The sequence below is a fragment of the Brassica napus genome, chromosome A6 (genome assembly GCF_020379485.1).
Source record: "Brassica napus cultivar Da-Ae chromosome A6, Da-Ae, whole genome shotgun sequence".
Lineage (NCBI taxonomy): Eukaryota > Viridiplantae > Streptophyta > Magnoliopsida > Brassicales > Brassicaceae > Brassica > Brassica napus.
In genome coordinates this window covers 12,657,481-12,676,574 of record NC_063439.1, presented here as the reverse complement: position 1 = coordinate 12,676,574, position 19,094 = coordinate 12,657,481, and the positions used below count along the sequence as shown (strand labels likewise).

Genomic DNA, 19,094 nt, shown 5'->3' with positions numbered 1-19,094 from the left:
CCACTGTATCGTAAAAACGGCATCGTACCTGAAGGCTATTCTTCCAAAAGAAATCGTAAAAACATTTTCGTTGAAAAACGGCCCAAAGGATCTAAAACGCTGCAAAAGCCCACTTATGATTTTTAACAAAAAAATTGGCCCAAAGTCACTATGATGGTTTATTGATTATTCGCGATAAGAGATAAATGTCAAGTTTAGAGATAAATGTCAAGTTTCAAGGAAAAATCATGAAGATCGAGAAAAATGAAATGTTTCCGTGAGAAGATAAACTCGAATCAAGGGCAGAAAGAGAAGGATGGCGGACCTTGGAGGCATATAAAAGGGGAGCCAAAGCAAGAAGCACATGGATAAATCTTTTTAGACTTTTAGACTCTCTGCACTTAGAAGCTTTAGGCATTACTCTCGACATGTCATGTTTCTATGACGGGCATTCGATTACTAGACGAACTTGTACATGAAGTTTGATCTCTTGTTCAAACTTTATAATCGAACTACGTTCGGCTTAATCCTCGAAAGGGGTACGTAGGCAGCCTTTTATAAGGTTCAGTCCAAAATTCAACAAAACATTTTTTGTATCGTTTTCGTTTGTTGTTATCGAGATGCGAGTCAATTAGGTTTAAGGTTTTTGGTGGATAGAATTAGGGAACTCGCTGACAGCTCTTGCAGCCGAAGCTTCTATAATCTTTTATAATAATCGCAATGATCTTACGTACATTCAAAATAAAGATCTACTTTTTCTGTAAATCATTTTGTTATCTTTTCATATTTTCTGCATTCATTTGATCACTTGTCGTTGGCTCTCCAGATAATCCAAAACCTCAGAGAAAGTTAGGATTTCCTGAGTTTCTCGTTGATGTGAATTTTGGTTTCCACAAACAGTTCTAGTATCTTACTCTAGAGTTTTAATTTCTCCTATTGTTTGAGGAGGTTAATGAAGTTGTTGAACGATCCGTTCTCTATCATTGTCATCATTCTCTCTATCAGAATTCAAGTTCTTCTTTTAATCAAGTTGTAGAACTCGAATTTATTAATGGTAAAATATTAATTTTTATTCAATTTTTTGACTAAACATACACAGATGATTCATAGAAAAAAATAAATGAATGAAGAATGAAAAAGCACTACTAAATACAACGATAAGCGATTTAGGACCAAAATAAATTATATCTAAAAGCTTCGGAGCAATGTGACAACGAAGCACGCATAGGTCCACTAAACCAAGAAAGACGTAAAATATCTTTGTTATCACGATGACGCGATGGGCCTTATAACTTCTTTAACGAGGAAAGTGAACCCAAAGCCACCCGCACTTATTCCGAGCAAACGCTAACACAACGGGGAGAAGAAAAGTCGCCAAGCTGATGATGTCGTCGTTTGGAAGCTGGAGACTTCCGCCTCGTATTCATCAACTGAGACTTCAATGCTCCCAAAGGTTTGATGGATTGAGAGACGACAATACAATTTCTATTCCACCACCGTAAGAAATAACATGAAAAAGTTGGCAGAAATCACCACCAAATAAACCGACTTAGCCTCCAAAAAGCTTTTGTTCGTTTGTTCTGATAATATATAGAGTGGAAACTGACATGTAATTTTGAAAATGAAAATAATACAGAGAATATTTATTTTATTTTTTGAATTTTTACAAAATTAACTTATACAATTTCCAATAATATAATTAATCTCTCATCCACTATATGGAATACTAGATGGAGCATTAACATTAATATTAAATTGATATTATATTTATAACTATATAATATTTATGTTACATGTATATGGTTAATATGAAAAATTCGATGTTACATATTGATATTTATACTATGTTTATATGTACAAAGAATACATTAGAACGTTTAGAAAACGATCACATTTACTATTAAAATGAAAAAAAAATCAAAATATTGTAATAGGAGGATAAATTTTCAAAATACATTTATAAGTTAATGTATAAGCTTCAATAAAAGACATAGAACCTCTTATAATAAATTAAAACGTCTGATCTTTATAAATGTATTTATAATTTTATAAATGATTTATAAAGCATGCATTGAATTATTAGACATTAATAGTTATTATGATATTTTATATACAAATATAATTCTTTCTATACGAATATAAAATCATTATATCAATTCAAATAAACACTTTTGTTTATTATTTTATGTAATTTATAAATATATAAAAAAAAATTGATCGCATTATTACTCTTTCATAGTTTCAACAATTACTTACCATAAATAATTATTTCTAATATTATGTAGATTATTTGAAAAGTGGTAATTGAATTACTCTTTCCTTTTAGATATAATTATAATAAATAAAATTAAAAATCATCGGTCAATCAAATTATAACAATTTGAAGAGTTCATTTATGATCTACACGTAATAAAAAATCACTTATGTGACTTCTCAATCAATATATAGTAGGATTTATATTTTTATAAATAATTTATAACATTATATAAATAATTTTAAAATTCTGATAAATTTATTCTGTAAACAACGATAAATAATTTAAAAATTATATTAATAAACATGTTTGGATTTTGTAAAATTTAAAATAGTTATTATATAATTAGATTCGGATACAATTCATCAAGTAGAGTATAAAAGTATTATAATTATCTTATATAAAAATTCTTTCATTATATTTTATAGTTTATAAATATTAAAAGTACTAAATATAACATTATTAACCTTTCTATAATTTTGAGATTTAGTTACCATAAATTGTTATTTGTAATATTCTTTAGATTATATGGCAAGTGATGTTAAATATTTTTAGACTTACCTTAAATTTTTAGATCTAATTTAAATAAATAAAAATTAAAAACAATCGACCAATTAAATTATAATAATTTTTTAAAAACTTCACCTATGAGCGACACGTCACCAGACATCACTAAAGTGACTTCTCTTTCAATATACAGGGGGATTCGCAACTTACACCCATGATCTTCTTATATGGTTCGTAGTTCGGTAGGTGAGAGAATTTTCGGTGATAAAAGTATAAGTAGAGCAATTTTAGAAATTATATCAAATCCAAGATCTCATTTAACGTGTTTATCATTATAATGTAAAATGTGTTTATAATTTTATTTTTAAAATATATGTATCATACTATAAGAAATATTCTATATTGTTAACATATGAATTCCCATACGGTTATCATACATTGTTAAATATTATGTGTATGAATTGCTCATATTTTTATAAAAACAAAAAAATTGAATTGTTTTAATTTTCAAACATTCATCAAACTTTGTCATATGATTTACAGAACAATATAATGTCAAAATATAGAATTGCAAGGTTTCATTAATAGTCATTTTATATTCAAAAATCAAATTCAACAAACTAAACCAGAAATAATAATTTGGAAGAGAAATGGTTTGGTTAGTTCTGCTCGAAAATGTTATGTCACAGGAAAATTAGCAAGTTCAAACTTAGGTGACATTGACGTCATATTTAACTCACTAATACAAGTTATAATTTTGGCCAATCAAAATTTATTTTGTGGTCTCAGTAGTTCTTTTTTCCTAAAGTCAATTGACTATTCGAAAAAGGGTATTGCTTTGGTCAAACAAGTTTGGAGCCAAATTATGGACATCATGTGATTTTGTATGTGACCCAATAGAATTTTCGGAAATTTTTTTGGAAAAGCGTATCGTTTTCGGTGACTTGTTAAAATGAACTTCACGCACTCCCTCCGCCTACAAACAAGGAGTTGACCAAACAGGAAAAAGATCGACAAAAGCAATTACGTGAAGATTATCTTAAATTATCAAATTCAACAAACTAAACCAGAAATAATAATTTGTATCTTTGTCTCATTTGTAAGACTATTAGTCTATGTTTGTGTTTGAACTCTTGTATCTATAACATTGTCCCTGTATTTTTTTTTTAAATTGTCTTTATGTTATAAAAGAAGAATTAGTCACTAATCAAAAACATACATAAAGTTTACAAAAAGGGGTTTAACAACTCTGATTTTTTTTTTGTGCAGAATTCGACTTTGTCCTATTGATTCCAGTCATCCTTAAGGTTCCGAATGGTGACTGCAGTTTGAGCGGTGCGGAACAAGCGGTTCAACTGCGGTGCAGTTTTAACAGTTATAAAAACATATAGATATATAGTATATGTATAGATTTTTGTTACTGTTAACTGCGGTGCGGGGCGGGACGGTTGTAAACATTCGAAGCCTTAGTCACCAGTAAATTCCTTTAATGGCAATATTCCTATAAATTTCAAAGAATTATACTGATTTTTTTAGCTGATCTCCCTGGTTAACAAATCAGAAACATATATATTTAAAACTAAAAATTAAAATTTCTGCACTATATTTTTCTATTTCTTCTCGTAAAAAATATTCCAAACATATTCTTTTATTTTTTATCATAACATTTTAAAATATAAGAACTTCATATTAATCATATTTATTTTAATTTTACAAAAACTTTACAAACTATAATATTTATGAAATTATCAATGTACTGCACAAAAGAAATAACTTTTTTTGTAAACTAACAAAAGAAATATCTTGCATCCTATTAAAAAGTATAAAAAACAGTACTCTTGCATCCCACCTGACCGCGTTTTTATAGTGTAAAATCCATCTCTAGCATCAAAAGGTATATTGGTTTTTAATGTAACAATTTTCATTTCTGAACAAAATTTTGACATAATGTCAAGTTATTTGATTTATTTACTCCGTTCAGATTCAATTATTGACTAGGTGGACCGTCCGCACGCATGTGCAGACATTAACATTAATATTAAATTGATATTATATTTACAACTATATAATACTTATATTACATCTATATGGTTAATATGAAAGATTCGATGTTACATATTGATATTTATACTATGTTTATATGAACAAAGAATACATTAGAACGTTTAGAAAACAATCACATTTAACACTAATCTTAAAACATCAGAAAATATAATTGAAAAAAAATAAATATTTCACGCATAACCCAAATAAAAAAATCAGCCATGAAATATAAGAGAGATATTTGAATTACCTGATATTTATTATCATTGGTTTAATTGTAACATCAGAGATGATTTACGGTTCCATTCTCTAAGCCTTGAGTCAGAAAAGAGGTAATTCTAACAAAAATATTTAAAGATGTAAACAATCTCCAAAAGATAACAAATTATATAATTGATAGGACACGTCAATGAGTTTCAAAGTTTTTAAAAAGCTTTGAGATTACCTTTGGCTCTCAGACGTACCGAAGAGGATCACGCATAATAAATAAATTGCACTTGATTATCATACATATCTTATATTATATTCTTGATAAGTGGTTTAACTTTATAAAAAAAAAGAATTACCTTTTTCGAAAGAGATGATGAGTTCCTGGATAAATATAGTCGTCTCTTTTTGTTAGTTGAATCACCACTGATGCAAAAATATAGATAAAGATACAACATGGAGAAGAAGAGAAAAAAAATATATAGAGAAGAAGAATCCCCCAATAAAATTATCAGTAATGGTGTTCCCGTCTATGAGTTACTTATTGATTATCATACACCTCCGCAAGATCACAAAAGTATAATTTAAATTATAACGATCAAAAACATATGAAAACTTAAAAGATAGATGCGTGAAACTAATGGGGGTGACGTGATATTTATATAGCAAATTAGTTTAAGTTTCTAAATGACCTAGTTTGCAAGAGAAGCTATGAGATAAAATATCTTCTAATAAATTTTAATTCAACTATGAGATAGAATATCTTCTAATAAATTTTTAAAAATATTCTGGTTATAATATATACATAATTTTGGTAACTCAAATCTTGCTATATATATATTTAAATATTAAATGCATGATATTAGGAAAGAAGATATCTCGTCAATTGATTACAACTGGTTTTTGATAAAACAAATCCCACTATAAGGATTTAAATAGTTAATAATAAGGAAAGAATAATGAATTTTAACTTTAAAACCCCTAACTAAGTTTGTTTTGGGTAAAAACCTCCAAATTAAGTATTTAACCAAAAACTCCCTAAACTAATTTTATTTAATGAATTAAAATCTGATAGGTCATAATTACTATTACTACCAATAAATCTTTAGTTAGGGGTTTCTACACTAAGTAAACATAGTTGAGGAATTTTACCATTAAAATGAAAAAATATTCAAAATATTGTAATAGGAGGATAAATTTTCATAATACATTTTATAAATTAATGTATAAGCTTCTATAAATGACTTAGAACCTCTTATAATAATTTAAAACGTCTGATTTTTATAAATGTATTTATAATTTTATAAATGATTTATAAAGCATGCATTGAATTATTAGACATTAATAGTTATTATGATACTTTATATACAAATATAATTCTTTCTATACGAATATAAAATCATTATATCAATTCAAATAAACACTTTTGTTTATTATTTTATGTAATTTATAAATATATAAAAAAATGATCGCATTATTACTCTTTCATAGTTTCAACAATTAGTTACCATAAATAATTATTTCTAATATTATGTAGATTATTTGCAAAGTGGTAATTGAATTATCATTTTATTTTAGATATAATTATAATAAATAAAATTAAAAATCATCGGTCAATCAAATTATAACAATTTGAAGAGTTTATGATCAACACATAATAAAAAATCACTTATGTGACTTCTCAATAAATATATAGTAGGATTTATATTTTTATAAATAATTTATAACATTATATAAATAATTTTAAAATTCTGATAAATTTATTCTGTAAACAACGATAAATAATTTAAAAATCATATTAATAAACATGTTTGGATTTTGTAATATTTAAAATAGTTATTATATAATTATATTTGAATACAATTCATCAAGTAGAGTATAAAACTATTATAATTATCTTATATAAAAATTCGTTCATTATATTTTATAGTTTATAAATATTAAAAGTAAGAAATATAACATTATTAATCTTTCTATAATTTTGAGATTTAGTTGTCGTAAATTGTTATTTGTAATATTCTTTAGATTATATGGCAAGTGATGTTAAATGTTTTTAGACTTAACTTAATTTTTTAGATCTAATTTAAATAAATAAAAATTAAAAATAATCGACCAATCAAATTATAACAATTTTTTGAAACTTCACATATGAGCGACACGTCACCAGAGCGACACGTCACCAGACCTCACTAAAGTGACTTCTCTTTTAATATATAGGAGGATTAGTGGCATTATTTTGCCATTATAGACAAAAAAAAATTGTCAGTCATTTTCTTTGATATAAAACACAGTAATTCAGTAAACTTCTGATGTTTATGCAAGATAACATTTTTCAAAAGATTACAATAAATATTATTGCAATCGTACACACACAAAAAATCATGCCGGTCTAAATAATTGGGTTAGGTAGCAATATTCACTTATTTTCTATGAGGGAAAGTTCAAGAGAGTAAGAGAACCTCCCCACAGTAAGAAGAATGAATGATACCTAAGCAAATAGGAATTAAGACTCCGAACTGATTGGAAAAAAGACCTTACCAACCGAAAGTGCATTAGGTGTAAGTTTGGTTTGATTTAACAAAGTCAGTTAGTTCGAACTTCAAACCGAACCAAACACATGTGTCCTCTTTTGAGCAGTATGTTCAGCCTTAATGTGCGTCCTTATTTGCAAACAGCTTTTCGGTTTCAGCTTCAAATCTCTTTTGTTTAAGACAATGTTATCGTTACAAATACTAAATGTTTTAATGAAGGCATAGAGAGTAAGAAGGTCGAGCAAATCATAAATTTTGAATCTGCTGATTTTTTTTGCGTCAAATAATAAATTACTATACCAAATTATTTGTTTATTTTAAATAAATTGCAAAAAAAAAATAAAAAAATTATCCTTGGGTTTCCTTTTCTAGTTTAGAAATTTGGATTTTCTTCATTCTAATGATTTTTAGTTGTTTTGGTATTTAGTACAAAACTAGTAATGGTATGTTTAGGAAAAGCTTAAAAGTTATGGTATTTAAATAGTTTCCCTTAAATATATAAAACATTTTCTGTAAAAGAGCATCTCCAAAAAACTCTCTATTATAGAGTCTTGCAAACTTTATATTTGAAGTTTCAAGGTGTTTTTTTCAAAAAGAAAAATTTCAAATTTAATTTCAAAATTGTTTATAATTTACACTATGCTCCTTATATTTATCATAATTAATATAAATCCATAAGAAATTTATAGATAACTAGTACATATATAAAATATTATAGTAATATTAATTAATAAAATTATATACTAAAATATAAAATTATAAATAGAAACATAAAATTAAATATTAAACTACAAGCAATATACCATATTATTACATAAAATTATTTTCCTAATGCTCCATTTTCGGTTACACAAAAATTGTTTGGACAATATTTTAGAAGTCTGGAGAAAATTTACTAGACTATTAGTATTGTTGTAATATTTAAATTTGCGTAATTATTATGTCTTCATGTATGTTCTTAAAAAAATTTCTATTAAGTTTCTTTTGTAATATCTTGTTGTCTAATTCTATTTTTAAATATTATAAATCTTAAATTTTTATTTTTTTTTAAATTATGTGTAAAATTTATAAAAATAATTTTGAAATATTTAAAATATACAAAAAATTTAAAGATTAAAATTATGAAAGAAAATACTTTAGAATCATAAATGTAAGGTATAATTAATTATAAGGACCAAGATGCAAATAAAAAGATGAAACTTCAAATTTAGAGGTTTGAGTAGTGAAACTTCAAATTTAGAGTTTTGAGTAATGAAGTTTTGAAGTTTTAAAGTTTTTTTTAAGGCAAAAAACTCTATATTTGAAGTTATAAAGTTTCTTCTGGAGATCCTCTAGCTACGTATCAAATCAAAATTGTGTGTGCACTTTCGGCTTTCTTTTGAACTAAACTGACACGCTTAATATAAAAACATTCTTGTGTTGTTAATATTTCTGGTGTGATTTTGTATTATGCCTTTTTGGAATTGCATTTGAGTGGTCCCGTGCTTCATAGGTTTTATTGAGAACAAGTCAAATGATTTAGATTTGATATATGATATAAGTTTACTTACATACAAAACGAGGGAAACTAAATTTTAAATTATATGTAAAAACAAATACTTTCTCTCTATTAAACTTTTTTCCAAACTTTTTCTTTATCGAAAACTTTTCCAACGCTTTTTCAGTTTTTTTCGTTCTTGAATCTGTCTTTTCTGATAGCTGTGAGTTCTCCGCCATGTTCTTTTTTCTTTTCTTAGATGAATCTTTCATTTGTAGCAAGTAGTTGTTTTTTTATGGATTAGATAACAAATCTGGTGTCTTTGGCGGTTTTTCTTTTTTTTGGTGGTGTTTCATCGCGGTCACTCTTGCATGCTTGAAATTGTTGAGGACTAAGTTCACCTTATTTCTTCAAGTGTTACGTTGACTTTTTCTCCGCATGAGTCCACTTATTTTTTTTTTTTTTTTTTTTGATCAAAAGTCCACTTATTTTCTGTCTAGTTACTCCAGTGAAGGGTGGATGCAGTAAGCCGTACAACACCTATACAACTTGCCTCTTATATATAATATTGTCCTATTGTCCCCACATTCAACCGGTGAAACCTACTATAAAAAACAATTACATAAATAATTAATTAATGTAATAAGTAAAATATGTGGGCATGTTGTATTCACTCTCACCTTTCAAGATAATTAGATAGTTTTGAGGAAAATGAATATATCTCATCTTACATTTGTATGTACGACACCACCGTTTTTAATTGCCGAGAAGTTTTGTGGTAAAGAAGATAGATTAGAAATCATGTGCTGTTATGTTATCAACTCCACCTCCGATCACTCTGTCACCATATATTCTTCTCCACTACCGTTGCAACCCGCCTTTTCCTCATATCCTCTCACCATCGCCGCACTGAAATCAACGTACTTCTGAAATTACGTAATTGCGATTGATGAGAAATTGGGTGAAGAAGCGACATTGACATCAACGAAGACGAGAGAGATGACAAAGTCGCGGAAGGCGACTATGAAATTGCAGAATCATGGTTGATGAAGACGAGGAAGGAGATACTTATATATTGTGTACATATTTTTTTTGAGGTTACTATACTATTTATGATAAAGTCTACTCTTATACACATATTTCTATACTATATTTATGAAATATAACAGTCTTTTATGCTCTTTAAATTCAACATTTCTCTTATTGACGCGTTCATATTAATGTACTATGTTATTTATAATGATAATGTTACTAATGTGAAACAATTTGTATTATGTTTGTTCTATTCATGTTATGTAATGCATATATTAATTTATCACTCTATTTGACGATTAATAAAGAGTGTTATGTTTTGTTCACCAATATTTTTTATATTATGTATTTTGTTCCATTCTATTTGAGTTTAGGGTTTATATTTGAGTTTAGGATTTAGTGATTAGAATTTAGAGTTTAGTATTTGAAAGGTGAGGGTTGAGTTTTGGGTTTAGTGATAACAATTTAGGGTTTAGTATTTAAAAGTTGGGTCCGGGTCAGTCCTTCTATACTAGTTATAACGGTGCCATACTATGTCGTGTAGGTTGAGAAAATTGATTGCATATTATATAAATTCTGTTTTGAGTTTATAGTTCAGTTATTTGGGTTTAAATTTAGTAATTAGAGGGTTTGTCTAGGGTTTAATATTTAAGTGGGTGGGTAGGGTTTAATATGTATGTTCCATACTATGGTTGATAAATTTTGAATATATTGTAAAACAGTTATAGATTATATTTGGTTTATAGTTTATTGATTTGGGTATATATTTACCAATTAGGAGTTTGGGTGTAGTATTTAGCGGTTGTAGGATGGTTTAATATGTAAAAGTAAGAGGCTAGGTTGAGGTCCTGTACTACTTCACCAATATGGAATAGAACACTCGTAACTTTTCAAACCAAGAATGTGCATTCATGGTTGCTTCCAGGATAACTTAGTAATTAAGGGTTTGTCTTGGCACGTAGTATACGTAAGCGGATGTGCAAGGTTTAATATTTGCGGTCCATACTATCAATGATACATTAAAAATAATATAGGGAAACATTTATAAATTATATTTGAGTTTATATTTATTTTTTTTGTCGAATATTTGAGTTTATATTTTACTGCTTAGGTTTTAGCTTTAATAATTAGGGATCGGAATATTCTATTTAGCTAATATAGGAGGGGTTAATATGTAGGGATTAAATGTCAGGTTTGTGTCCTATACTATTTCCTCAAAATGGAATATAGCACCAGCAAACTTTCAAACCATGGGAATGTGCATTTCTGGTTGTTTGAGAAATAATCAATCTGATCTCACATAGCATAAAAACATGATATTCCTGATATAAGATGAAAACATCCTTTTAATTTTCATTATCCACCGACTTCATTTCAGTTTGCACATTATTCAATCATTTATATCTTTATTTAAGGGAACCACATTACTAGCCCAATTTAAAACCGTAACTGTAAAAAACACAAGTTACGTGGATATCTTTTATATCTCTCATTCTCAACAGTTTTCTATTAAAAGTGTTCACACCTTAAAGTGTTGATGTTCTCTCTTGTTCTTTACCGGTGACTTGCAATCAAAGAAGATATACCGGATAAATTGAAGCATTTAATTATGTCAACATCAATGTCATCCACTTAATTTTCATTTGAATTTGGTCATTTGGCAAATTCTCTCTTTTTATTTCTTCGGGTGTAATTTTTTACCTTTGACAGTTATTCTACTAGAAATAAAACTAAACGATTTAAAAATAATAGCCTTTTATAAAAAAAAACATTAATAAAATGGAGCACTAAATTTGGTTACACGCCCCGTAATTTTTCGAAGTTGGATCACAGCCACGAAATATGCAACTGGAGTATCGATTTGATAAATCAAGTTATCAAACGGGCCATCAATCTTACATCACCTAGGCGAAGGAATAAATAAGAACATGTTCTTTAGTCCATACAAACACACACACACACACACACACATATATATATATATCATACTTCTAACGTGTAACCTTTTAGTTCTTGTAGTGTTTATTGTTAGATATTGGCCTATATTGTTGACCTAATAATATCTACTATTTGCAGATCTACCTACATTCATTAGAATATTACAATAAAATATGCTTTTCGATTTTATGCAAGTAAACAATAAATACACATCCCCAGCTTCTAAGAATGTAGGTGAAATCTTCAAAACAAATGTGAGTGAGTGTATTCCGTGAGGTAATATTTAATACGTTCATATTTATATGGGAAGATGACTATTTCGTACCTGATAAATCGAAATATATTTAATTTTTACATCAATTATATCATCATGCAAATATATGTCTACACTTTTAAAAAACTCAGATATTATACATTTTGTTTAATTTTTGACAAAATCATACACTACTAGTCGTCATATGAAATATCATATCATCTAATTTTGTTGATCTAGATGCTACACCAACTATCTTTGATGACAAGAATTCTACATATATAATAACTTTACTTTTATTATAAACAAAATAATCATTTAATAATTAGTTTATAGAAAATGTAGTTGTTTAATTATTTAATAAAATTAACCAAAATTGTTTAAAAATAAAAAAAATTCTCATGTAAGAGAAGTATTCATATACTGTTTCAATTATATTGATTATTCTCGTGTAATCTTGATTATGTGTCAATAATTGTGTTCCTAAAAAATTGAAAATTTATAATATTTTCTATCATTTTGTAAAACTTGTTATTACAAAATTATTTGCATGACTACACAACAATCTATAAAAACACATATCCAAAATTAACCTAGATTAATAGAAGAAATAAACGATAGGACTGAAACATTGTAATAAATATTTCTCTTATATGAGATAAGTTTATTATTTTAATCAATTAATTGATGTAGTATCCATATCAGTAAAATTAGATGATGTGATAGAAGATGTAGTAATTGGTTTATGATTTCACAAAAAAAAAAAAATATATGACATTTGAACTTTTCGAAGTGTAAATATGTATTTGCGCAAAGATATAATAATACTTAGATTGAATATATCGAGATATGTTTGGTATGAAGTGGTTCTTTTCTCTATTTCTGTAAATTAATTAAGTAGATGTAAAAAAAATTATATATATATATATATATATATCATTTACATATTTAATTTAAAATGTTCTTATATTTTTGAAGACTTAAGAAAACAACGAACTTTAAACGCTTTTATTTTTTAAAAGGACTATAAAATGTTTTTAGTTCGTATAAAGTAACTGACTAACGAGTAAATAATCTTAAGGTACAAGTAATTAGTTTCTTATGTACTAAAACAAATACACTGTGTTCCTTTTCAAACAAGTTTTTTTGTTAATTAATATTGGAAATTCTTCCAGATTCAAAATCAGCTCTTATAAAGTTTGATTTAAGATATAGTTATACTAAATAAAATCAAATTAAGGTACAAAGAAACCAATATCTTTACAGTACTATTAAGGGAATTAAATCACCAACGCTTTAGTAGTTAGTTTTCAAACAAGTTAACAAAAACTTTGATGAACCTTTGTTTCTCACAGTATACGACAAAAATGCAACAGTGTTTTTTCTTAAACTTTTAGTGAAAGCTAAACACCAGGCGGCTATCAATTTTTTTTGTCTGGAAGCTTCTTCTTAATTAACCCATCTATTTATCGGTTTTTGATGTAAGTATTTATTTCTATAAACTAAAACTAAATCCTTAGAATTGTTTGAACTAGTAATGCATTTTAGAACAAAACGAGACCTCACCCTACACTTCAGCAAAATTTGGCCAATTATCGTAAGTATAGGGAGTATATTGTATACTATGTTTTAATAAGGTTAAAGGACTTTGGACAATTTGGGGTTTTCTTATTTCTACATCTTAAATAGTTTTTAAATTTTAGAAAAGCAATGATAAGTGGAGGGCATTATTGTCTTTCTGATCGCGTACTGCTATAAATAATATTGCTCTCCAAAAGATTTCTGTCACAGACTTATTTGTCATTTCTTCTTACTCTCCCAAATGATGGAATTCAACTGTGTTCAATTTCTCCAAAACAAGACTATTCTTGTCACCGGCGCTACCGGTTTCCTTGCCAAAGGTATGTTTCTTTAATTTTTATGTTTGCTTATGGTTAATTCTAATCAACTTCGTCTAAGATACGTTGAGACTGACTAATGAATTTGCTTGAAGTTTGGAGAAAAAATAAAATCAGGATTGGCACATATTAATTTCCTTCAAAATCTCGATTAAATTTTAATCGTTTTTCTTTGAAAAAAAAATCTTTACTATATATATATATAACACTTAGTAGAAGTATCATGCTATCCGTATATTTAATGTGCATTTAGTTTATATATATAACCATTTCAGGTAGTATTCATATATGAAATGGAGTAACTCACTATTTTTTTCTCTTTTGCTGTAAATGTTATGGAGTAGCTCACTATTATCACCTGACACATAATTACATTAACTTTTATTAGTTTTTGTCGAGAAAATTCTGAGAGTACAGCCAAATGTGAAAAAGCTGTACCTTGTGGTGAGGGCATCCGACAGTGAAGCTGCGATGAAACGCTTACGAGCAGAGGTGATATATTAAGAAAACCTAACTCATTACATAATATATATGTGAACGAACAAATATTCGTATATGAAAGGAGTGGGTTCATTTCTTGATGTTTATTAGTCCGATTTGTTTCATGATATATACATACATAACAGGTGTTTGAGAAAGATCTTTTCAAGGTGTTGAGAGAGAATATTGGCGAAGAGAATTTGAATACATTGTTCTCTGAAAAAGTTGTCCCGGTAGCAGGTGATATTTCGACCGATTGTTTTGGCGTGAAAGACTCTAATCTCAGAGAACGTATGCAAAAAGAAATTGATATTGTTGTAAATGTCGCAGCCACAACAAACTTTGACGAAAGGTACTAGCTACAAGACATTTATACTTTTTAAATCAGACTAAAATTGTGTCATTAATGTTGCATATGAAAAAGATATGACGTTGGGCTTGGAATCAACACATTTGGAGCTCTCAATGTCCTTAACTTCGCCAAAAAATGTGTTAAAGCACAATTGCTTCTCCATGTCTCAACGGGTGAGTGTTTTACGTACGTTTTTATTCATCTAGTTTCCTTTAAGGAAATTATTTCAATGTTTATTTCTGTGATATGTTTTCTGAAACTTATAGTCGTGTATGTTTCTTTAGCTTATGTTTGTGGAGAAAAGTCTGGTCTCCTACGTGAAAAGCCATTCGCAATGGAAGAGATTCGTAACGAAGCTGGTCATCAATTGGATATAAACTTTGAAATGGAACTGATGAAGAAAAGATTAAAAGAGCTCCATGACCAAGATTGTTCAGATGAAGACATTACTCTCTCCATGAAGGAACTCGGAATGGAAAGGTGAGTGTTGTTGATGATTAAAAAGTCCTTTGTAATTACTTATCAGATTTGATCGATGAGTTATAATTTCGTAAGTATGTTGATTACTAGGGCAAAGCTCCATGGATGGCCAAACACATATGTTTTCACCAAATCAATGGGAGAGATGCTTATTGGTAACCATAGAGAAAGTCTTCCTCTTGTCATCATCCGTCCCACGATGATCACCAGCACTCTTTCTGAACCATTTCCTGGTTGGATCGAAGGGTTAAGGTAACTTTATTATTCATTGGGAATCTGAATTTTGATTCTAGAAGATAAAACCAACATGCCGTTGGTCCATAACAGACCTTCTAACCAGACCCAAAAATCCGAACCGACCTGAAAAATCAAAGCAAAACTATATAGATACATATATGGGTACAAAACTTTCAACGATAAGAATTGATCTACACCCAACCTGAAATTTATAATGCATAAGACTGTAACTACAGTCGTAGTGTAATTTTATTTGAAAATTTCAGTTTTGTAATATTTATAGGCACTATGAAACTTGGATATAGTAAAGGTGGGATTACTTCAGGGGTTAAAATTGCATTTGTAATTATTTAAGGATCTAAAATTATACTCAATCCATTTCCAATGTATGTTTTAGAATTTTCACACAAGTTAAGAAAAAATGTCATTAAATGTATTATTTTTTGTAATAGCTATTTCTCATACTTTCTATCCAATCAAAATTCAGTAAATACAATTGATGTGAAATATGTACTTTTTCAAACAATTGTTTTTCTAAAATATGGATTATATAGAAACAGATGGAGTATTTTTTTTAGATTCATGGAATAAAGAGCATATTATCAAATTTCCGGTTAATTTGGTTAATTGTGTTGGGTATAGTTTCGAGATTAGATGAAAAGAAAGAAAAAAACTGAAATCGAATGAAATCGAGAAGATTTTGGTTTTTATTGGTATCAAACATTTGGATGAGAACCGATCCAGACAAGACTGACCTACTTATATGGATCAAAAATTCATCCACCCGAAAGGCCCGGACCCAATAAGAATCTATCTACCCAAACCCGACCCTCAGGCCTACCAATCAGCATGTTTAGAATTTTTATCTTTGTGTATTACAATTATTCACATTATTAAATAGTATAGTATTTGAATGTAGAACTGTAGACAGCGTGATTGTTGCATACGGAAAGGGAGTGCTCAAGTGTTTTCTTGTCGATGTGAACTCAGTCTGCGATATGGTAAGGTCACTAACTAGACATGTCCCTAAATATTTATCTATTCAAATTTTTATATTTTAAAAAATGAGATCAAGATAGCTCCAGATTTTGATGTAAATGTGATGTAATATGGAAAACGTTGTCGACAGATACCAGTGGATATGGTGGCAAACGCGATGATCACGGCTACAGCTACACATGCTGGAGGTTCAGGGGTTCACATGGTGTACCATGTTGGTTCATCACACCAGAACCCAGTGACATTTGGAGAAATTCATGAGATTTCCGTTCGTTACTTTACTAAAAGCCCTTTGCGTAGTCGCAATGGCTCGCTCATTGCCGTCTCAAAAGTGAGGCTTATATCAACCATGGCTTTGTTCAGCCTGTACATGACCCTACGTTTCAAACTACCTTTACAGGTACTAATATCTTATGGTTTTAAAACTACATTATGAAACATTAACATATTGTTTTAAGTTTCGAGATATGATTAGATTTTATAAAGACATTGTTTTCTTCATAGTTTTGATGTATAGTTAATCTTTCTGTCTTTTCTTTCAAAATCAGTTGTTGAAATTAATTGACATAATATATCCTTGGAGAAGCGGAGATAAATACGGAGACAAGAACCGCAAAATCAATATGGTGATGAGATTGGTAGAGCTTTACGAGCCTTACGTACTCTTCAAGGGCATGTACGAATTGTGTTGTAACGTATATCGCTATTTTGAAATGTTCTATTTTAAATTTATTACACAATACTTTTTTCAGATTCGACGATAGGAATACTAAGAGCTTATGCGCCAATCAAAAAGAAGATGAGACAAAAACTTCAAAGGGATCGATGTTTGATTTTGACCCAAAAGGCATTAATTGGGGAGACTACCTCACAAGTGTACATATTCCTGGCCTCATCACACACGTACTTAAGAAATAAAAACAACAAACGCAGTTTATTGATGAAATCTGCATGAATCACCAATAAAACAGCAACTCATGATGGAAAAGTATTATTTATTTGTAACACAGACGTAATTCTTTTGAATTAAAATTTATCTTCTGTTTTTCTTGCAATGGAATAAGTGTGCTACTTATTTGACAATACTGCTCTCGTAATTCCAATAAGTATGATATTATCATTTTCTGTCAACAAATATGATATTATCAATAACGTATATATTATTATTGTGTTATAATTTTATTGTTTGTTGTTTTGACTAAATGTTAGTTTTCTTTAAAAAATACCTTACACGATTTTAATCATAATCTAAAAATTTAAAGTTTCTCTAGCCTGCTACCTGAGCATCATTAGTAATAGGTTTCTTTATCAACTATTTTCTAATTCAATATATTAGTATTTTAAAGTAAAGTAACTACATAATTAAAAATTAATGTGTTAAAATACGTGGTGTTGACATCCGTAGAATTATTCTTCAAACAAAAATGAAAAGTCTTTTTCATTTCTTACTTTCTCTTTCATCGAACATTCTTTTTGTTTCCAATTTTTATAGAGTTGATTTCTCTATGAGACACATTTTTCTTTTTTTGACACTTTAAGATATAATGTGCTGGAGGCACACTTTTACGGTGTACGAGATATTTTTTTGACTCATATGCCCTTTGCTCAACGATGGAAGAGAGTGATATAATTGTTTTAGTTAAACATCTGAAAAGTCAATTTGTTATCTAGTTAGAAAAAGTAACTTGCAGATGTTACTAAAGTACGTGTATATAAAAAAGTGTCCACCATTTTATTTTTTATTTTTATACTATCATTGTTTTTTTTATTTTGCTTTTTGTTTTCTTTTACTCTTATCTCAAAATTTAAAATATATTAAATTAAATATAATTAACATAATAAATTATACATAAGATTCTTTACTTTTAACATCTATTTCATATATATATATAAACATTTATATAAAAATGTGTGGACATGGATATATAAACATTTATATAAAAATGTGTGGACATGGACACAAACCTAAATTTTTTAAAAGCAGACGTTCTCGATCATAAAAAAAGTTGTGGATAAAGAATGGTGGACAAAGATCTCAATAAATATGATAAATGTAGGATATATAATTTGTTGTATAGAACGAAGAACTCAAAAATTGTAAACATGATAATTTATTGTTGTGGACAGAGAGACGTGACTAAATATTATTGCTAAATTAATCAAGTTAAAAGAAAAAAGTTGAGTCTTCAGTGTTAATGACTAAGATATTGCTATTTAATGAGTTTTAGCAATTGTTCTTGCTATTGGATGCAAAATATTTATTTAATTGCATTTGACAGGATCTGAACTGTACAAATTGAAAATCTGGGACTAAATCGAGAGGACTTCTCTTTACATTTTAAGAACTTTGGGGTAAACGCATGAATACCCAAAAGGTGAGGGACCACAAATGCAAAACTGTGAAATTTCACCATTGTTGCTCTAGAG

The 19,094-nt window shown here is 28.2% G+C and overlaps 1 protein-coding gene across 1 annotated transcript; it reads left to right on the top strand.

Annotated features, from left to right (window-relative positions):
* The first annotated feature begins 13,995 nt into the window (after nucleotides 1-13,995).
* On the top strand, nucleotides 13,996-17,722 carry LOC106351744 (probable fatty acyl-CoA reductase 5). Its single transcript, XM_013791498.3, has 10 exons — nucleotides 13,996-14,122; nucleotides 14,508-14,611; nucleotides 14,746-14,951; nucleotides 15,024-15,124; nucleotides 15,236-15,431; nucleotides 15,522-15,683; nucleotides 16,588-16,669; nucleotides 16,798-17,067; nucleotides 17,216-17,343; nucleotides 17,420-17,722. Exons 1-10 carry the CDS (start codon nucleotides 14,044-14,046, stop codon nucleotides 17,583-17,585), a joined length of 1,494 nt encoding a protein of 497 aa, XP_013646952.2. The 5' UTR covers nucleotides 13,996-14,043; the 3' UTR covers nucleotides 17,586-17,722.
* The last annotated feature ends 1,372 nt before the right edge of the window (nucleotides 17,723-19,094 follow it).